At 36.1% G+C, this 21,744-nt stretch overlaps 2 protein-coding genes across 8 annotated transcripts; both read left to right on the top strand.

Moving 5' to 3' along the window:
- The first annotated feature begins 1,472 nt into the window (after positions 1 to 1,472).
- Positions 1,473 to 14,544, top strand: LOC122290409. 7 transcript variants are annotated; one of them, XM_043098073.1, is made up of 11 exons: positions 1,473 to 1,757; positions 6,295 to 6,352; positions 6,486 to 6,707; positions 6,932 to 7,659; positions 7,756 to 9,564; positions 9,722 to 9,846; positions 10,218 to 12,101; positions 12,307 to 12,355; positions 12,446 to 12,693; positions 12,813 to 12,917; positions 13,943 to 14,544. In XM_043098073.1, exons 3-11 carry the CDS (start codon positions 6,515 to 6,517, stop codon positions 14,175 to 14,177), a joined length of 5,376 nt encoding a protein of 1,791 aa, XP_042954007.1. In that variant the 5' UTR covers positions 1,473 to 1,757; positions 6,295 to 6,352; positions 6,486 to 6,514; the 3' UTR covers positions 14,178 to 14,544. The 7 variants fall into 7 exon arrangements, with proteins under 7 accessions (XP_042954007.1, XP_042954006.1, XP_042954005.1 ...); XM_043098072.1 differs by adding an exon at positions 4,466 to 4,638 and having other exon boundaries at positions 6,932 to 9,564; XM_043098071.1 differs by adding an exon at positions 4,466 to 4,638 and having other exon boundaries at positions 6,459 to 6,707; positions 6,932 to 9,564.
- Positions 14,545 to 18,283: 3,739 nt separating this feature from the next.
- Positions 18,284 to 21,186, top strand: LOC122288823 (protein Asterix). Its single transcript, XM_043095611.1, has 3 exons — positions 18,284 to 18,533; positions 18,727 to 18,827; positions 20,903 to 21,186. Exons 1-3 carry the CDS (start codon positions 18,378 to 18,380, stop codon positions 20,964 to 20,966), a joined length of 321 nt encoding a protein of 106 aa, XP_042951545.1. The 5' UTR covers positions 18,284 to 18,377; the 3' UTR covers positions 20,967 to 21,186.
- The last annotated feature ends 558 nt before the right edge of the window (positions 21,187 to 21,744 follow it).

The raw sequence follows: 21,744 nt of genomic DNA, 5'->3' as shown, positions 1-21,744 counted from the left end.
TGGGGGGTGGTTGGTCTTTTAATGTTAAATTTTGAGATTCTCATGTGTTAAAAAAAAAGGAAAATATACTATTTTAAAAATCGACCCAGGTAAAAAATTATCATAAAAAATACCAAGTGTTCATAAAATTTTTATGAAAAATATTGAACTCTTAAAAAATGAAAATTAATTTTGGGCGGCATGTTGTTTTCTTCGTTTTTATATTTTGTGCTTATTGAATTTATTTATTTTGTAAAAAATAAATAAACAAAAAATGCATCAAATTATGACTATTAAAATTAACAATAATAATTTGTTCTTGTAAAAAAAATTATTTTATTTTATTTTTCATTTTTTTATGCTACAAAGACCCAAACGCTTTATGAAAAATGTAAATTCATACATCTATTTTAAAAAAATTGATATATTATCTTTTTATATCTTTTCATTATTACATGAAACATCCACCATATTTATAAAACATTTCAAGTAAAGTTTTAGAGAAAGAATGGATCATCTATGTAGGCATAAAAATAAATTAACTTGAACAACTACATCAAAACAAACTCAATATCCTCTCTATCATTCCTGTAACTGAAGTAACAACATAAGCATTCAAAATTTCTTGTTATCAAAGTTTCAATGTTGTAACTATATGCTTAACTAGAACACTAAGTTGTATATAAACCCGATATTTTTTCACTTTTTAATTATATTTGGTTTAAATTTTTTAAATTTATGACATCTTTTAAATCTGTTTGAGTTTTTTTATTTACTTTCTCATTTATTATTTAGTACGTTTTTTTTCAACTAGGCACATGTGCCTTTTTTTTTTTTATTCTTCTAAGCAAACGAGTAAACTTCATTAAATAAGTAGAAAAGATGATAGGAGGGGGTGAGATTTCTCAACAAACGTTCTAAAATAATAATAACAGTACAAAGAGGTGGATAAAAAAAATAAAAAAATTGAGTTTTAACCATCAATTTCTTGATTTTTACCCAAGTCCTATTAAGAGAATGCCGTTTTAAAAGACAGTAATAAAACGTTCGTAAAAAAGTTACAAATAGCTTCTTTAGAAGCAGTTAGAGTGGTGGGTGTACTATTGTTTATTGTCTTGAGGTACTTTTTGAAAAGATTTGCAGTCCTATCTTCGAAATCATCGGTTAGTGTGTGTGTATATATATATATATATGGAAATAGGAGCATCCTTAACACCGTCTGCTCCAAGTATGGATTGAAAACTAATCTATTATCCGCTAGTTTTTATCCCGGACCGTATGAATACTCGTTTCACATATTCTTCTCAACGAAGTTCATTTTATTTACCAAAAGAAAAAAGGTTGTGCAAAATTGCCTGGAAATCAACGGTTTGGAGCAACCCAATCGTACTAGGTAAAGCTCAAAGAGGGGGTCCACTGAAACGTGTCACAATTTGATTGCGGAACCACCTAATTCTCTTCTTACTCCCAACAACTCTTCACATGGCCGCTCCAACCCAAAAGCTTTCCTTTCACCAAGAAAGCAGAAACCAAACCGGCTAACCCCACCTTAGCCTCGGTCCCGAGCCACTCCGCTTCGTCCCCTGAGCCTCGGCCCCGGCCCGAGCCTCGGTTATGTTTCTCAGTTCGTTGAAAATTTCGCACTATTTCGATCACTTTTATCTCTCGCTCTCTCAAGACGCGCATTCCTCTCTCTTCGATTCATACCCTAAAGCTTAGCAATCAGACACTCCCAGAGGATCGGTTCTGAGCTTCATTGGAGGCCGCTTGACGTCACTGTGAGTTCTTAACCTCTCCTTCTCTGACTACAAACCCTAATTTTCTCTCTCTAGGGACCATTACTATTTTGAAAGCAAATCTATGCTAGGGTTTTGTGTTCTAGGGTTGGGCAGCTTTCTCGCACCTCATATTTATGTTTTACGTCGCTTTTTCGTTTTAATAATTGGTTGTGACTTCAAATTGTGGTGTTGTGTTCTCGATCTTATGAGGAAGTTTCTGTCTTCAGACTTGGTTTACTTGCTGTGAACATAGAGGTAAAGAAGATGAAACTGAATTTGAGTTTTGTGTGTTTTTTTCATTTTTGTTTCTTAAAACAAAATTTTTCGGCCCTGCCGAAGCCTTTTTGTTATACCGCGCTTCTCTCTCTCTTGCGGGAAATAGTTGTACCTGCTTAGTTACAGCTTTTTTCTTGTCATTTCTTTCCCGGTTTTGAGAATAAGGAAGCTTAGCATTCAATTGAATACCTTTCTTTCTTCTCCATTGCGTACTGCCAATCAGTAAACAAATCGGGAGGAAGGTTTATTATGTCAGAAATCCGCTGGTACATACATTTTCTATGCTCTTGTTTGTGGGTGTTTGGGTTTGCCTGGTGTTGGCATTTGGTAAATTGGATATGGAGGTGCTAACTACTCCTCGATAGTTCTATGGAATAGGTCCTAAATTCCTTTTCAATACCTGTTCTTGATAGCATGAGTGAGTTTTAAACTTGATATGAGTGAATGAACCTTCCTGATAATTAAATTTTGTAGATATAGTCGTTTCTTTATGATAATTCATAGCTTCAGATGCATAGATTTCAGTGAAACCTAATTTACGTGGATAACAAGAGAGTTTATCAAGTCCTGAATGGCTTATGGAATGGTTGGATCTGTGCTGAATTGTAATGTGATGAAAATACCAGATTAAATGTGACAGATTCATGGACATGATGCTTATTTGTTGTTGTCATCATGAAAATATCATTGAGTTTGGAAATGATGCTTGTTTTTCGTTGCAATTAGTGAAGATAGGGAACATGAAAACGAAAGCTTTAATAGGGGAAGGCATCCATTTCAACAGAAAGAAGGGACCTGTTCACACAAGGGACTGGGACGAAGTGTTGTCACAATAACTAGGCATTCATGACCTTGGAATTTGTTTTATAGGAATAGTGATCATTTATGTGAATTTTTCAGGAATAATTGAGATAATCGATTATTTGTCAAGAAGGAACTCATATATATATATATATGATGCCTATCCTCATTTTTGTTTGAATATGCTCCTACCTTACTTGGGTCAAAAAGTTCTAGTTGGTGTTGTGATCAAATTTCCAGTTAGCAAAAGAAACATGCTGTGTGGTCAGGCAGAGTGGACTATGGGCAAGAAATGGGATTAGAATGATGGATTCGATTAGTGTTTGTACTTGGACTGGAAAAATTAGTTAAATTTTCCTTTGTTTGCCTGTGGTCGGTTTTATGATAGGAAAAAAATTTAGTATTTTGAGGTTTTTGTCATGAAGGAAAGATTTAGCATTTGTGGATTGAATAATGGTTTGAAAAGTTTGTAGCTGAAACAGATGATTACAGGTTGTAGAAATCATGTGCTACAGCTAACTTAATTGCATGTGTGGTTTGATAAGTTATTAGGTGGTTAACTGGTAAGAAAGACAGATGGTGTTCTACGGGTTTGATAGGTATGGACAAAAACTAATTGGGGTTGCAAAGAAAGAAATACAGATAGAATTTTCTGGCAATTCAGTAGTTGCATGAACCATGATATGAAACAGTAACAGTGTGGTAAGGAAGATAATGAGAGACAGAGAGAAGCATACTCTAAGCAGTCCTTGCCTCCAAACTCAAATCATGCAATATTTCATTAATCAATTTTCTTCGAGTATAGAACTCCTAACTTGACCAGTAAACTGACAGCCTTAAAATTCTGAATAAAAATATTGTAATATGATTACAAATTCTTTCTTATTAATTATAAAAATAAAAAAAAATTAACAAATTCTAGAATAATTGAGACCAATCATTATTCATAAAATAACACAGAAAATAAAAGATTATTAAGGAATTCTAGATCTGCCTGCACACAAAAATTCCTGTAGCTCATAAACTAATGATTCAATTTAAAAACTGCTGCAACCTAAGATGGTTATATTATAAGTTTGGAATGCATATAGGTCTTGCTTCAATCAGATGTCAAATGATGACCCTATCTTGAAAAGTGATGAGATTGTCAAAATTGAAATGAATCTTAAAGCATCAGACATTTCTCCATGACCAGGCTAATTTTTCAGATGTTAAGTTTGTGCTTCATTTGGATTGGTTGGGATGCAGGTGTTCCTAAAAAGAATTTTTTTCCATTGTTCAAAGGGTGATAGAATAATTTTTTTGATAAGTAAGAAAAGTTTTAAAGGGTGATAGAATATTCCTGGCTTTTCCAAAATACATAGGGGCTTGGTGGGAGGAGGTTTGCAGCAGTAGTTGATAAATTAAACTTCTGCTGATAGCTAAGTGACTCTAGAATGCCAATGTGGTTTGCTTTGATGATGTTGTGGTTTTGTTATTACTCTTTTATTATCATCAAGGAATATGTCACTTTCTCTCCCATTAGCGATTAATGGCTTTTTGTCTACATTGGTGTTATCACACTTGATAGCTGTGTAATCGAAAGACAATCGTTAACATTTTTTGATGTAATGGTGATATTTTCTTGTCAGTGAGATGGGAATCTCGTGATGATGTGAATGTTATGTGCTGAAGTACATTGAATTGGAGAAGCAAGACCTGAGAAGAGTTCGTTGTAAGGGTGAAGAAAATGATACAGCCCTTAAAATTGGAGATTATGCAATGGATATGGTCCCTATCGATGGCTAGCTCATCAGTTTGCCGGGTTTGTGAAGGGAAAGTATTTCAGTCTGAATAGAGTGAGGATCAGATTGGATTCTATTTTTAGCAATGTGCTTAAAATGGAGGAGTACAGGATAAGATTTGATTTTGATGTATTAGGGTTTATGTGATAAAGTTGGACTGTGCGATGGATTAAACTTGGTTGATGAGTCTGCATGGCACTGTCAGAAAATACTATAAAAAGGAAAAAGAAAAAGAGCAGACAGACAAAAGGATGAGAAGATGGAGATAGAAAACTTAGAGTTTTGCTAAGACCAGTAGGCCACTTATGGAGAATCATTGGAGTCTCAACATTGAGATTAAATTAGAAATCCGCATTGATGTCTTTATTTGTACTCTTTTTTTCTTTACATATAAAAAAATTATTTGTACCCTTTGAAATTTTTTTTATTAGAAATCTGCATTGATATGTCATTATTTGTAATCTTTGAAATTGTTTTTGATAAGTAATTAGTATTTTACTAATAAGGCAAGGCATAGCTCAAGTACACAGGTCATATACAAGGGAAACACCTAATGAGTTAGATGCTGATACAAGGAAATCATGGACACTAAGACCATTAAAATCTTTCGCTTGAGCCCAAAGAAACACAGTATCAAAGAAAGAGTTTTTTATTCCATTTGTGATCTACTTGTGATCTTCAAAGCAAACTTTGTGGAATTGACAAAACTCGTATTTAAACAAGGAAAAGATTTTTATATGACTAATTAAGATGCTTTCTTAACCAAAACAAGAATAAGCCAAGTAGGTTAACATTTAATTATTAAACAATCTTGAGCATCTTCAAGTAGAAAAAGACACATGATAGACAATTTTAGGCCTCATTTGGATATTCAGATGAGATGAGATGAGAAATCTATGGATACTAGTAAAATGGTTTGTGAATGGTAGTGAAATTGCTTGAGTTAAGTTGTTTTATGGGATTTTGGGAAAGGAGAGAAAAAGTTTAATACAAATATTATAAAATTAAAATATTGTTAGAATATAATTTTTTTAATATTATTTTTGTTTTGAGATTTTTAAAAAGTTGAATTGCTTTTTGTGTTTTGTTTGGAAGTTTGGAAAAGTTGTAATGATTATAGGTAATGATTCGATGAAAAAGTTAACATTTGAAATTGAAAAATATTTGTGTTTGAGTGGTGTTTAGATGTTGAGATGAGATGAGACCAACTTAACGTCCAAATGGGGAGTTAATTTCTTATAAATCAAAGGAGACAGAAAGCAATTCTGTTGTACATGCTCCACTGGAATTATTGAAAGGATGCATGACCTAAGGTGGGACCCCATGATGGATTCGTCATAGGCTTTGGAAATCTTTAGATCTCCACCCGGGGAATTGAGGTGTTTTTTGCTGCATCCCTAAACATATAGAACTTGAATAAAAGGGTACATTTTTATTTTCACTCCTTTGTTGGGGTTGCATAATTAAGTTCAAAGGAAACTTATAAATAAAAAAACCTTGGAACTATTTTGGTAGAATGAGATGCTTTTTGAAGAGTCTTATGCACAATCTTTCTTCTTTTTCTTCATCATAATTGTATCTTCTTCTGGCCCTTCTGTTTCACACAAAATGTTGGTAATTTTATTCTGCCAAATTTCCGCAAAGCTATTTTCATATGCTGGATTGTTTGGGTGCAGAATAAATTTTGAGTGTTGGGAACGTGGCATTTGCAGAGAATAAATGCACAGGAAAGAGGTGTGTTTCTGAACTCAATTATTTTTGCAGAGATTTCATATTGGTTTTTGATCTGTAATGGAATTGTAGGAATGTGGTTATCTTGAATTACTCATATTTCTGTTAGGTAATTTTTCTCCTCACAAAATTTTAGCTACTGAATACTCGTGGGCTGGATCATCTATGCCTGGCAACGAAGTTGAAGACAGGGTCCACAATTTCTTTGGCCAAGAGAACTCGTCTCAGGGCCATCATCATTCACAAACAGGTCACGGAAACTGGCCTGTTTTAAATAGCAATCTGTTGGTTGGAAACCAGAGACAGATCGGTGCTTCTTTTATTTCCGATTCAAAGAATTACAATGTACAGCAGTCAGGTATCAACATGTTTACCTCTTCATCGTTCGTTTCTATTTGCTTGTGTGGTCTCCTAGGGTATCATGTAACAACTGAATGAACTTCTGTTCTCAACCCTCTCTGTGCCCATATAAAATCAAGGATCTCGTGATCATACGGTCAAGTGTCGTTTGCTGTTGTTATTGAACTTCTATGTTCTTTTTGTTCTGTTATTAATTGTACAACTATGTTCCTTTGGTTCTAGATGACTCTGAGAGGGGAGGAGGAAGTCAGTCTTTGCGTGTGCAACATGGTTTCAACTTGACACAATCAAATGTGAGGTCTGAGTTTGGGCGAAGTTTGCCTCAGAACCAGCATACAACTTTGAATGGCTATGTGCATGGTCGTCAATTTGTCCAGACGAGGCAGAATGAAGCAAACTTGTTGGGAATGGATACAGAAGCTGATCGGCATAATTTAACATTACAAGGCATATCTATTCTCGAGTCACAGCGAGGCAGTGGTCCTGAGCTTACTAAGAAAAATCCATCAAGGTTGGAAGATACTGAATCTCCGGTTAATTATGATTTTCTTGGAGGTCAACAGCAAATGAGTGGCCAGCAGCCTGGCATGCTGCAATCTTTGCCAAGGCAGCACTCAGGGATCAATGACATGCAGGTACTACAGCAACAATTCATGCTCACACAAATGCAAGAACTTCACAGGCAGCAGCTAGAGGAAAGGCAACAGAGTTCAATAAATCAGGTTTCTCCTGTCCCAAAACAGACAGCTCCCAACCATTCTGCTGCGCTGGTTAATGGCATTCCTATTAATGAGGCAGGTAATTATCCATGGCCACCTGAGCTTGTGTCAGGTAACTCAAATTGGCTGCAGCGTGGTGCATCTCAAGTTATACAAGGATCTTCTAGTGGACTTATGTTATCCCCTGAGCAAGGCCAGGCACTACGTCTGATGGGATTAGTTCCTCAACAGGTTGATCAATCTCTTTATGGGGTTCCTATTTCTAGTGTAAGAAGTACTCCAAGTCAAAATTCTCACGATCAACTGGATAAGCCTGCATTTCATCAGGTTTCGTCCAGTGGTAATTCCTTTTCAGGTCACCAGTATGCTACATTTCCTGGTCAGGCTAGCATGCACGATGAAACTTTTGCTTCCAGACAGAATTTTCAAGCTAAAAATATGTTTGGTCCTGCTGCTGGCCAAGGTCTAAACACTGTACCTAATTTGGAAAACTTGCAGCAAGTGAATCCTCAGCAAAGAAGTGCATCAATGCAAGAATTGAATGTGAGGCAAGAGTTAAATGGATCGTCAGAAACATCACATGAGAAAACACTAGTGCAGGTTGCCCCATCTCAGAGCGTGTCTTCCCTGGATCCAGCTGAACAGAAGATTTTGTTTGGTTCGGATGAAAATCTGTGGGATGCCTTTGGCAGGAGCACAAGGGCTGGAAATATGTTGGATGGTACTGATTTTTTCAATGGATTTCCTTCTGTGCAAAGTGGGAGTTGGAGTGCTCTTATGCAGTCTGCTGTTGCAGAAACTTCGAGTGCTGATTTAGGACTTCAGGAAGAGTGGAGTGGTCCGACATTTGGGGACACAGGACCTCCAACTGGGAATCAACAGCCCTTAACCATTAATGACAGTAGCAAACAGCCAGTCTGGACTGATAACAGCTTGCAGACTGCTTCGGCTTTGAGTTCTAGACCTTTCCCCCTTTCTGATGATGCAAATAGGCCCTCTACAAGTAATAATTATTTTAAGGTTCCAGGAGTTCAGCAGTCAGGACTCAAAAATCTGCATCAACAGGGTGACAGGTTTCAAAATAATTCTTCTAATAGAAGTATTCCACAGTTTCAGGAAGAAGGAAGCAAATGGTTAGATCGTAACCCGCTACAAAAGCCATTAACTGAAGGCAGTCATATTTATGGAAATTTTGCTCAGCCTTCAGGGGTAGAAACAAGTACCAAGAACATTTCCGGTTCTTTGGCCCATCCACAGATTATATCTTCTTATAATAGTGTTGGCCAGCCTTACAATAGATCAAATGGATGGAATTTTACTGAATCGTTGTCACCTGATAGTGGTTCTACTTTGAAACATCATGAGAATGAAAAATCATCTCAACTGACTCAGAGTAGTGATCATAAGGGAGCCGCACACCTGGGAACTGGTCATGGTGCTGGTCGATGGAAGGCTACCGCTGCTCCTAATTCATCTGCTGCATCAGAACATGTAAAATCTGGTATAGGTAGCTTGCAGGTCTTCAGGGAAGATTCAAGTTCTAATAGTATTGCTGCAATTCCTAATTCAAGCACTTTGAGGGCCAACCAGGAAAGAAGCCAGCAGCTTCAAAACATTAATAATCTTGATTTCTGGAAGGATGTTCAATCCTCAGGGAACTCCAAAGGAAATGAGGATCTGGGGAAATACCGGCATCATCTCGATGAGAACCCTCAATTTTTGGAGTCACCAGGGAATAATGGGCTGGACAAGGGAACAGTTGAAATGAATGAAAAGGAGAACTTGAATAAGAAAGAGAACTCAAGTGACAGTTCTCGCTCTAATATGTTGCATCATACTCCTACCAGTGGCTTGAGAGAGAGTGTGTGGCTAGATGCTAGTGACTCGCATAATTTGATTGAGAGCAAACAAAAGTTATCCAATCAACTTAATCGAAAATCTGGAACTCGTAGATTTCAGTACCATCCAATGGGGGATGTAGATATCGTGGAGCCTTCTTATGGCCCAAAACATATTGCAAATTCACAAGCAATGTCCCAGCAGGTTTCCCAAGGATTAAGAGGTCATGACCAGGTTTATGTTGGCCAATCAAGATTTTCGGATCAGGCTGATAGAAACTCTATGGAATTGGAGAAGGTGATCATTTGACTTTTACATACTTGAAAATTATGATGTAACTTCTTTTTTTTCATTTGATAAGTTTGGCTTTTTAAAAATCCTGAGAAATAAACTGCTTTATTTATTTATTTATTTTTAATAAAAACTTTCATAGGGCTGTTTGCCTGGATTTCAGGTGGACACCAAAGGCTTAGATGAGATACCTTTGAAAAGCATGCTTCCAGGTTATGTACCTAATTCATCTGGTCCCTATGACAACTCTGTGGGTAATTATGCCTCTAACAAGACGGCTACATCAAGGTAGTTGAATATTTGAGATTAGCTGTTCCTATGCTATATTTGATATTCTAATAGATTTGGTATTTTAATATTGTCCTCCGATTTTAATTTTTACTTATTAAAAAAAAAAATTGTATCCGATTTTGCTTCTTTAATTATCATTCATTAAACTTTACTTGAAAAAAAAAAAAATTATTGTTCATAAAAATGATTTTTAGCTTATGCCTTTTACATACTGTGATAATAACAGAATATTTGTATTTGTTTTCAATAGATGCCTGCTTATATACTAATGTTTTCATGTTTATAGTTCTCTTTCAGCTTTTTTAGTTTTATTAAAGTCACTGGTAGGAGAGTTGAAATATATCTTTGCTTGTTTTTTATTTACATAGTCAAAATATGCTGGAGCTTCTTCACAAGGTGGATCAATCAAATGAACGTGGCATCGGAAGACACATTAGCTCTTCTAATCACTGTCCATCTTCTGAGATGCCTGAAACAGAAACTTCTGATGGACCTGTTAGTCATTTTCAGCGAAATCAGTCCTCCGCCACTCAGGGTTTTGGTTTACAGTTGGCCCCTCCATCTCAACGGTTGCCAATTCCTGACCGTGTGTTGTCTTCTCAGAGCTCTTCACAAACAGTTCTTGGCTCATCTCATGTAGCTTCTGGGACTGGAGATAAGGCTAATATGTGGTTTGCCTTAACAGCCTCAGTTCAGTCTTTGGCATCTTCCCATGAATCATCTCAAGGTGAATTTAGGCATAATATTTCTGATAGTTCAGGCCAAATGCCCAATAAACAGTCACAGTACAATGTCCATGGAAAGTTCTCTACAGCTTTAATGTCTGGTTCTCCAAGTCATCATCAAGGCCAGCACACCACTGTTGCAAGTGGGCAACTAATGTTGGATCAAACTGGTCAATCTGTACTGGCGTCAGCACCAGATGCATCCACAAGGACTCAACATGACCTGGCTTGTTCTGCAGAGTTGTCCCAGCCAAATAGTTCAGACCAAACGCATTCAAGAGATCCCCAATCAATCCCGTCTTCGGAGCGCATGCAAGTCTCTCTGCCTTCTGTTACACCTGGCATTTCTCAACTGACTGCATTCTCAAAAATGGTTCCTAATTTATGGAACAGTGTTAAAAGCCAGCAACATTTGTTGGCAGCCCAACCATCCAAGGCTTCATCTAACTTGTTTAAGTTCCATCATCAATCAGATAACAATTCTGGACCTTTGAAGCTTGATAATCAAGATGCCCAGAAAGGAGGGGATGGTAAATCTGGATTTATTACAAGTTCTATAAATTCACAAGGCTTTGCCGGGAAAGAGCAGTTGTTGGGAAAAAACCCTGGGCAGCAAATGTCAGCTGAGAATAATGACCCTGTTGAAAACATGTTGAGCTTATCACAGGGGAGGGAATCTGTTGTAAATCCTCTGTCTGATTCACCTCATTCGAATGCTGCTTCTACTCAAAGAGACATTGAAGCTTTTGGCCGTTCTTTAAGACCAAATAATGCTATGCATCAGAATTACTCCTTACTGCATCAAGTACAAGCCATGAAAACTGGCGAGATTGATCCAAGTAATCATAGCGCAAAGAGATTTAAAGGTCCAGATTCTGATAGGGATGTACAGCACATAGCTCCAAAAGGAGGACAACCATCATATGGATACAATAATATGGTTAGAGATGCATCGTGTGATCACAGTTTAGGTCCATCTGGAGATTCTAAGATGCTAAGCTTTTCAGCTAAGCCAGGGGAAAGTCAGGATACAAATGCATCTGCTCAGGATATGTATGCATTTGTTCGGGACAATCATCATAATTTATCAAGTAGTAGTAGTGCAACTGCTGTTCGGTCTGAGAATTCTCAGATCAGTCCCCAGATGGCACCGTCCTGGTTTGAGCAGTATGGAAGCTTTAAAAATGGACAAACGTTGCCAACATATGATGTGCAGAAGACTGCCACTGCAAAGGCTTTGGAGCAGCCTTTCATTGTTGGGAAGCCAACTGACAGTTTGCTTGCTTGTAGTTCGACAGATCAAGTCAATGCTGCTCCCGATGCTAGTCATCTTGCTTATGTTCATCAAAGTTCTTACTCTACATCAGTCGCAAATGAACAGCCCTCATCGCATCATTTATTGCCTCCTGATGTCACCGATCATAGTATGATTACTGTAAGACCGAAGAAGCGTAAGAGTGCTACATCAGAACTCATACCATGGCATAAAGAATTGACGGAAGGCTCCCAAAGGCTTCAGAATATCAGGTGGTTGGCATGCATAACGCATTAATTCTATGAATTTCCTATATCAATATAAACTGACTTCTAGCTGTCTCTCTCTCTCTCATTTGAAAGTTTACTTTTGTTCAGTTAATTTTCTCATCCTTTGTTCACTTATTGATTTGTCTTATGCTTATTTTTTAAAAATAATTTTATCTTTTTAACACAATTAAAGTTCTGCTGTTTACAGTGTGGCAGAATTAGTTTGGGCCCAAGCAGTTAATCGACTGATTGAGAAGGTTTGATTAAGCACATTGTGTCTTTTATTTGCTTTTCCTTTGGTATCCAAAGTTATTGCGGAGTTCTAATTGCCTCAGATTTGATGACAGGTTGAAGATGAAGCTGAGGCGGTTGAAGATGGTCCACTCATCCTTATACCTAAAAGAAGGCTAATTTTGACAACACAACTTATGCAGCAGCTGCTACACCCTCCTCCTGCAGGAGTCATCTCTGCTGATTCTAGGTCACACTATGAGAGCATAGCTTACTTTATTGCCAGATCAGTACTAGGATATGCATGCGGTGCAATTTCTATCCCTGGAAATGATGCTTTTATGGCTACCGACAACAGAAGCCTGTAAGAATTGCTCTAGAAGACTTTTGAGTTTATGTTCCTCGGGCGGATGACATTATGATTGATTGTTTTAATATTATTCTGTACATACTAATGGCAAGTTTTTCAAAATATGCTTTTAGCCTGTCTGAGAAGCTCACAACATTTGGAAGTGCTCACCATCGATGCTTAAAGGTCATGGAAGACTTTATTGGCAAAGCGAGGAAGCTCGAAACTGATTTGTTGAGGTAACTTTCATGTCCTATTCTTTATAAATATTCTTTGTACTGTTAACTTGTTTCGGATCCTTTTATTTCACAATGTCCTTTACAAGGTTTCTCCACCATGTGATTAGGAATTAATTTGAGAGTGGTAAGGAATTAATTGTAAAACTCCAGTCTCGCACTGGGAATGTGAATAACCCACGTAGAATGAATAGGCTATAAAAGTAGTCATGGGTGCTAAATGCCACATTTGGTAGTTACTAGGTGAAACTAGACTTTCTATATGGTTCTTGGGAAGTTTCAAACTAAGTGGTCTTTCTGGAATTATAGTTGATGTGGCTAGTTTCCCCGTGTCGTTACTTATGATTATTATAACCACCTAATACCAACAATGTGAAACTGGAACACGGCATGGCATGGCATGGCCTTGGCAAGGACGTTAGGAATTTAAGAGGTCGTTACTTTAAATAGGGTTTGAGATCCTTGACAGTTTTTTACTTATCAAAAAAGGATCCTTGACAGTTTTTTGTCCGTGAAAAATAATATAGCCCTTGATGGAGCAACATGGTATAAAATATTGTAACTATATTACACAACAAGAATATTATAATATGCATACCATTCCTAAGCATGTTACCATACAAGAAAATAATGCATTTGTCATATTAGCTATTAGAAAGAGTACAACTACAATTCCTAAACATGTTAAATGCCAGTACCATTCATCGGTACCATCAAAAAGATTTAAGCTACTTTTTTTTTTTTTTTGTTTTCTGCTCCTGTTAAATGATTAAATATGATTTAAACAAAGAAGGCTGCACAATTATGGCACCCAAAGAAAAAACGAATATAATGGCACCCACCTAGAAAAGTCCTACAGTCTGCTAGCTTACACAATGCTGCTGCTGAATATAATTTTCCCTTGTCTTTTTGGTTACCTGGTGTTGGTGTTCTTGATGCTATTGTTGTATTTCTTTGCTTCATATTTATGGCATGTAGATCTCTCTCTTTCTCTCTCTCTGCTAATGCTTACTTGTGATGATATGCAGACTGGACAATAGAACCTCAATATTAGACTTAAGAGTGGAATACCAGGATCTAGAGAGGTTTTCTGTCATCAATCGTTTTGCCAAATTTCATGGTCGGGGGCAAGTTGATGGACCTGAGACCTCTTCGTCTTCTGATACAACTGCAAATTCCCAAAAATCTTGCCCCCAGAGATATGTTACCGCACTTCCAATGCCTAGGAATCTCCCCGACAGGGTACAATGTCTGTCACTTTGATCATTAATTAATTGATTTTTCCCTCTTTCTTGGTCAATTGTCTCCACGCCCCTTGTGCTTCTCTGGTCCATTTTCTTTCAACTGATCTAATGGTGCTTGGTTCGACCCAATAGAATCACAGGAGTGTGGATGTAGGAAGATGGATAGTAGAATGTCCCCTCAAACTCGATGGAGGCTGTTAGATCTTTGCAATCTAGGCCATTGATGTCGTTCTTGATAAATATAAGTTGTCCTGTATACTTTGATAGTGTAGAAAGAAACTACATTACTGCAAGGCCCCGTCATTTTTCAGTAGCTGGGGGGAGGACAAGCAGAGTCTGGTTTTTCAGCAGCCATAATTTCAGGTAATAATGTGAATTGTTCATAATCTTTGAGCATGAATGAGCATAATGTACTTATCAAAAAAAAAAAAAAATGAATGAGCATAATGTGATTTCAGAGATTGGTTTCTCTCCTTAAAAGGGAAAAAGGAGAAAGAAAGAGGGGGAAGAGTGAGTGGGCAGGGATTTCCAATATGACTGCAAAAATTAGGCAGTTAGACTGCTATAGATATACTACTACATAGTGATTTAATCTGACCTGTTGTTCATACTTGGTTAAAAATAGTGTAATTTTTCTCATAAATTTAGCTGAATGATAAAAAAAGAAAGGGGAAAAAAAAAAGTGGTGGCCAAATTATCCTGGATGGTTCAATATGAATTCCAATGTTGAGTTTTTTTTTTTTTTTTCTCCTTTGATTTTCTGGATCTGACCCTCCGTGAGATGTATATTTATAAATTTGTTGTGCCTTCTTAAAGTTGAAGTTTACGTGGTGTATGCTGGCCGAGTGGTAGTGTTAGATACTACTTTACTAGACAACTCAATGTCAAGCTGTAAAACACCTTTGGGAAAAAGGAAAAAAAATAAAAGTAAAATCTGGGATGATATCTTCCAAAACATTGGATTGAGGAAGTGTGGTTGGTTATTCATAATTTGTCACACGGAGGAAACGGAATGAAACGTATCTGCTGATATCATATTCTGCCCTCTGAGAAGACACATCTCTCCCCAAACGGTCAGAGAAACTCCTTTTAAATTAAACCCAATGATTATTCTGCCACGAGTGTGGCTAATGTGGGGCTGATTGTTGTGCGACGGGAAGGGTTGCATGAGAAATTCAACATGGGAAGCACTACATATACTTGGGGAAGCTGGAATCATCTACTAAACTAAGGCTTCGTTTGTTTTTGCAACAACACTTTTTAGCGGAAGCTGGAATCATCTACTAAACTAAGGCTTCGTTTGTTTTTGCAACACTCATCTTATCTCACTTAATTATTTTAATTTTTTTAAATTTTTACACAAAATAAAATAAATAATTTAATATTTTTAAATATCAAAATAAAAATAATATGAAAAAAATTATATTTTAATAATATTTTATTTAATTTTTAATTTATCTTATTTCATCTGCAAAAACAAACCAGGCTTAAAAGCTTGGATATAGCACAACAACCTATCTTATCTAGCTCACTTTGATTTCTATAATTATTATTTCTTCTAATTTTTGCCTATATTTGACTCGTATTTGAATAAAAATTAAACGAACAAGGTTTGATCACTCACTATTTACTCGAACTTGACTCGTTTACACTCTACACTCTGTAATTACATACTCGAGTAAAAACCTTTACCTTTTTCAATCCTTTATGAGTTTGGGGATGCAAATAATGGCATTGGATTTTTTGCAATCCTCAAGTCTATAACATATACAATTTCAAAAGCAAGAGTTTTGCTCCTATGGTGCCACTTCATCAAATTTATTTTTTAAATTTAAACATTTAAGTCTTTTTCATAAAAAGAATCAAAACCTTACCATTTTATGAATACAAATTCAATAGAGAAAAAGGAAATTCTTCAATATATTGTGGTTATTGATTTCTCATTACTTGCTCATTAGCTTTCCCACCACGTAATTCTTCAATCACTTGGAACTTCCTTCTCAGTGCTCACCAAAGCAAGAAGAAAGGGTTCATCGATTTCATTTCTCCCTCAAAGCATGAAGCAACTAAGCACTCCCTCTCCCTTGATTAGGGCAAGACAACATGCGAGCTTTATATGAACTATATCCAATACATAGGCATTATGAATGTGAGCTTAACCAACAAGAAGCTAAAGCTTTCCTCATCCTAGCGAGCTAACCGTTAGCTCTCTTGACCTTGATTAATCTAATTTGTCATTTTTCACATCCCACAGTTGAGTTGACTTGTGATTTTTGTGCCCTTAACCCCAATTTTGTGTTTAATATCACTTACGTATTGAAGCTGGACATAATTATAATTATTCCAATAGTTAGTTAATCAACAAAAATTAAGGATCAAGATTGATAAAAAAAATGCAAAATAGAGAGAAAATCTTGAGAGTAAAGTTTATTGATAAAATTTGAAATCAAGTTCAAAGCTCACAAGCTTGGTTCAAATTGGTATGAAAATTTGAAATTATGAGAATTTTGTTCCAAATAGATACAATTCTAATTATTGCATAAAAATAAAATACATACTGAAATAAGAATATTGCAAAACAATCTAACCCAAATCGAAATCAAAATCATCTCTACATGTGAAAATGAGATATTTTCATAAAGGCAAAAAGATGTAAATATTCTATTTGGAGGAAACATGGCTGATTTTGGAGTTAAAATGTAGACCTCTAAGTGTAGCATTGTATCCAAGCTGTGTGCTTAAAATAACTTTTCGAATTGGGATCTCATGCATGATTATGATACATGTCAAAATTATGGGCAAAATATTGACACGTGCAATATTGTTTCAATCCTTGGAATCTTCATTATTTTTTGTCATATTTGCGCTGATTTACCTTCTTGGAGTAGTCCAATAATATCAACGTATAATTTGTTAAATCTGCATCATCACAGCCAAATCTCCTTGCATCTCCTTGCATGGAGTATCTGGGTCAATTCTAATGGTGATTTGTTTTATATTGTTAAGTTGTTCTTTGATAGCTGTATAGAGATTGGTGAGGTTATGATTGGAGGGTTTCTCTTTCTTAGTTTGTGCTTATGTATTTCTCAAATTTATTTAGGAGAATTCATTTCACGTTTTTTGTGGTTTCAAATTCTTTGGAATAGTTTTTGTGATTTTATTTATTTATATGTAATGGACATTTTGGAAGAATTAAGGTGGGAGGAGAAGAACAAAAAGATTTTCATAAAGATTTTATGCACATTAATTTATGGTTTTTTTTTTTTTTTGTGTTATTTCTTGTTTTGGCCAATGATTTTTTTTTTTTTTTTAATGAAAACAGATTTAATTTCATTCAATGAACCGAAATTACAATTGTGACTTATCAATACAGAAAAATTCAGATTAAAAGCCAAACTACACATTTGCTCTGGAGCATTCCCACACATATAATGGCGGATATTGTCTTAACTTCTCAATAACTTTCTCTTGACAGAGAAAGTGCACACTGTATAAACAGAACTGAATAGGCCCCTCCATCTCCTCAGAGAGGCGGAGTACGAGATACTGCTGCAATGGACACTAAGTCCGATAGTCTATTTCTACATTATTAATAACGAAACAACAAAAACTACATTACAAAGCGCAAAAAAAAAAAAAAAAAAAAAAAAAAGAGCCACAAGCACTGACACGAACTCAGACGGCACGAGCACCCAACACGTGCACAGCCAATGAAAATATTGACAAGGCTTTAACACTATGTTTTTGTTGGTCTTATAACATAGCAGGTTTAAACTTCATTTCAGAGATCGATTTTTACTGTTTGTGAGGATGCTACTCATTATTCCACACTATATACTTTACATATTTTAATATTATTTTTTATTATTAATAATTTTTATTATTTATTATTTTATTTTATTTTTATTAAATTAATTGAATTGTTCTACTTATCATCTATATACCATATATTTGTTATATAAAAAATGAAAAAAAAATTAAAGTAAGTGTGGTATGTGGTGTTTGAAGGTGATAAACAGAATTATTAGTTATTAAAATTTCAAAATCGGATATCCGCCCGGATGTCTCAAACCAGAATGCGGATCAGATGTTTCCGTATGCCCGGATCCGTATAGGGTGTACACCCTGCACCGTTCCCACTAGTAAGATGCAGGGTGTCGTTTGACCGTTTCTGCTTTCAGTTGCGCGGAGGGCGAGAGAGCGCGAGATCGAGAGAGAGATGTCGTCGCACGGGAACTCAATATCGGCGAACGATCCACGTCAACCATCGGCGGCGAAGCCCTACGTGGCACAGATGGTGTCCCCGCAAGATCTGCCGGTCGATTACTCCGGTTTCATCGCCGTCATATTCGGCATCGCCGGCGTCATGTTTAGGGTCCGTATCACACACCACCCCTCTGCCTCCCTCCCTCATTCACTCAAATCCATCCGTCTAAATTTCTGCAAATTTACTGATCTACTATATGCATATACTTACGTGCATACAGGCACATACATATTTTTGTGACATTCTGATGTTCCAAGTTGGAATATCTGATGTAGTTTTTTGGTAATTTCAATTTTCGCAGTACAAGCTAAGCTCGTGGCTTGCTATCATATTCTGTGCTCAATCCCTCGCCAACATGCGGAATGTCGAGAATGACCTCAAGCAGATTTCCATGGCCATGATGTATGCTTTCCTTTTTAATTAGCAGCCTAGTGTGTATGTATATGTGCTTGTATTTGTTTCACACGTGATTATTTTTTTTTTATTGCATTTTTGTGTGGAAAAAAGTTCGTTCGCATGGTCGTAGTCTCGAAAGCTTTGGATCTGAAGCAATGAAGTGCTGCGAGTTCCTCTTTGTTTCATACTGCTATGATTCTTGCACAATTATCGCTGAAATAAATGCTTAGAGATTGGTGATTATTTGCACTCGACTGGATATATTGGAGATACTGAGAAATCTGTGCCGTAGACCTTATTGTGAGTTGGATTTGGAACACATGGCTTCAAATAATTTTTTTCATCTGTATACCTTGGCCTGCTTCTTCACTGTTTAAGATCTTAACAAGCGGACTGTTTTTATAGATAGAGAAGTTGGGAATCCACAATAGACTCATTCTGGAGCTTCTTTCTCTGGGTAGTGGTTTTTATAGATAGAGAGGTGAGTCAAGGGCATGGCGTGACTGTTTTGTCAAAGAAAGTATGGTCCCCCTGGATGTGGGGAAGGACATGTTACTAACATTTTGATAAAAGCCATGAAATGAGTACCAAGTCTAGGAAGATTGGTGTTTAGCTTATTAAGAATTGCCAAAAAATTATTATTTTTTTATTTTTATTTTTATTTTTGGGCGAGAAGAGGAAACTGAAGATAGGCATGAATAGGCTAAATCTCGATTTGTAGATGTCCTAGACACCACTGACTAGCTAATAATCATTGAAGGAAAATGGTTAACCTACAACTTTGTTACAAATTTCTGACTAGTCTATATGAAATGAATGGTAGTTTTGTAAAAGTGAACTTTTTTAATGAAGTGGCATGTGTACATTGGTTGATGTGAAATGGGTTGTAAAAGAGTTGTAAGAGAGTTGTAGGTATATCATTACTCTTCTTTCCAGATAGACGGAATTTCAGATCCATTTTCTATGAAATTTATATGACATGATTGGGATATTTTATTGGCTTTTAATTCATGAGGTTTAGTAAAGCTTTTGCGTTGATCTTCTTTGCCAACTTTACAAAGAGGAAATGCACTGACAAAATTTGCAATTTCCTCATCTACTTGATTATAGATTGTGTCAAATGGTAGGTTCACTTTAGTCATCCCCTTGGTGATCTAAGTTGCTACATTCTCCTGGAAGTATAAAATCAAGATGCATAATTCTAGAAATATTTTCAGAAATGATCATATATAGGGGTGAAGCTGTTATAATTGATTTTAAAAGTTATTTGAAATTGAAATTGATTTATGATTTTCTTGTATTTCGTAACTCAGGTAAACAGTGTGAAATGAGACTGAATTTGTGGTAGATATATAGGAGTAAAGTTGTTCTCGCCAAATGAAACATTCTTATCATCTAAACAGAAAAGTTAAAAAAAAGTTTAATACCTTACAAGAAATCATTTGCAGCTGAAATAAGGGACTAAGTTATTGCTTTAAAGCAGCTGTTCTCTTTAGAGTAAGTTTGAAGGTCTCATCTCGGGCTTCTATGTAAAAGTGTAGCCGTTGTATGCCAGTTAAGTTTTACAGTTATGTTGGATAAAAGGACACTGCAAGAACAGACTAGTTTTGCTAAGTGCTATCTTTGCCTACGTGTACCTCCCTCTCAATTTTAGGGCTCTAATGTGTGCAAAATATTGACCTAAAGTACAGAGTATTCCAGTAGTGATCCACAAAGTGCATAGTTGAGTTACATTTCAAATTGCTTGTGTAACTTCTATTGGAAGATTTTGTTATCAATTTTTTTTTTTTTTTAAATTAAATTACTTGTCTGTGCACCTGGGCTATGTGTATTTACTTGTCTCAATAAAATTTGTCTTACCTATCAAAAACTATTTTTACTTCAGTGTCTTCTGGTGATCTGCAAGGAAATGAGTAGGATATTGGTTCCCTTTCCAGAAGACTTTCAAACTTAGTGTTTTTGCATTTTCTCTATGCTTCAACATGACTGTGTCAATGATTCACTCATATCCAATGTGTTGGAATTATGCAATATCTCATATATCTGTTGATATTAATTTGATTATAATTTTTGAACACCAGGTTTGCTATAATGGGATTAGTAACAAATTACTTTGGGCCCGCTCGACCAGGCACACAAAGTTAAGATTTTGTGGTTCATTCAGGGTAAAGTGTGACGTCAGTTTGAAGATTCCTTTTTTTCTCCTGATGGCCTTTTATTGTTCTTCTTTGGGATACTGTTAATGAAATTTGACATAACCATTATGGCGGACACTGAAACCTACCTATGATTTTGAAATTATTTTTAGTCACCTGCCTCCTCACGCTGTCTGTGCAATGAATTATGAAACCTGAATTTTTTCTTATGGCTCCTTTTGTAATTTGTTTCGCTACCTTCTAAAACGGTGTGCAGTTATAGCTCGAGCATTAGTGATGGTAGTGTGGCTTTCAATAGGGCTTCTCCTCCCAACAAACCCAATAACATTAACATAATAAGATTAGTAGGCAGGCTGGCATACTTCATGTTTTAGATATCAATCACAGAAAATAGAGTTATGAATAATGGGTGATGCTAAGTATTGTATACCATTTTTCTGGTCTTTCTATAAGCTTCTGGCTCTATCTACATACTGATACTGTTTTGATGCATGTTAACATTTATACACCTTGTAAATATAATTCCGGAAGAATATGAGCTTCTCATGGTTGCTTGCTGGAGTCCAGCAATTGGCCCAAGTGTCTGAGCTTGCAGAACCCTGTTTATGTGCTATATTCTGTCTTCCATCTGTTGTTATAGCAACTACTGTCTTGCCTTTTGTCTGGATTGTTTCTTAAGGAAAGCATTGTTTTCCTCAAGTTCAACATAGTCCAGAAATTGACGCAGGTTGACATATTAATGTTTGTCTAAGTTCAATCTAGGTGAA

This window comes from Carya illinoinensis, chromosome 12 (assembly GCF_018687715.1).
Source record: "Carya illinoinensis cultivar Pawnee chromosome 12, C.illinoinensisPawnee_v1, whole genome shotgun sequence".
Lineage (NCBI taxonomy): Eukaryota > Viridiplantae > Streptophyta > Magnoliopsida > Fagales > Juglandaceae > Carya > Carya illinoinensis.
This window is presented reverse-complemented; position numbering and strand designations above follow the sequence as displayed.

Bases quoted from the DNA above. Each gene is read 5' to 3' on its own strand.
- LOC122290409 (XM_043098066.1), top strand. From the start codon at position 6,515: ATGCCTGGCAACGAAGTTGAAGACAGGGTCCACAATTTCTTTGGCCAA. The intron at 9,847-10,217 runs GTAGTTGAATAT...TTATTTACATAG, and splicing joins AACAAGACGGCTACATCAAG to TCAAAATATGCTGGAGCTTC. The intron at 12,102-12,306 runs GTGGTTGGCATG...TGCTGTTTACAG, and splicing joins CAAAGGCTTCAGAATATCAG to TGTGGCAGAATTAGTTTGGG.
- LOC122288823 (XM_043095611.1), top strand. From the start codon at position 18,378: ATGTCGTCGCACGGGAACTCAATATCGGCGAACGATCCACGTCAACCA. The intron at 18,534-18,726 runs GTCCGTATCACA...CAATTTTCGCAG, and splicing joins TCGCCGGCGTCATGTTTAGG to TACAAGCTAAGCTCGTGGCT. The intron at 18,828-20,902 runs GTATGCTTTCCT...TTTGAACACCAG, and splicing joins CAGATTTCCATGGCCATGAT to GTTTGCTATAATGGGATTAG.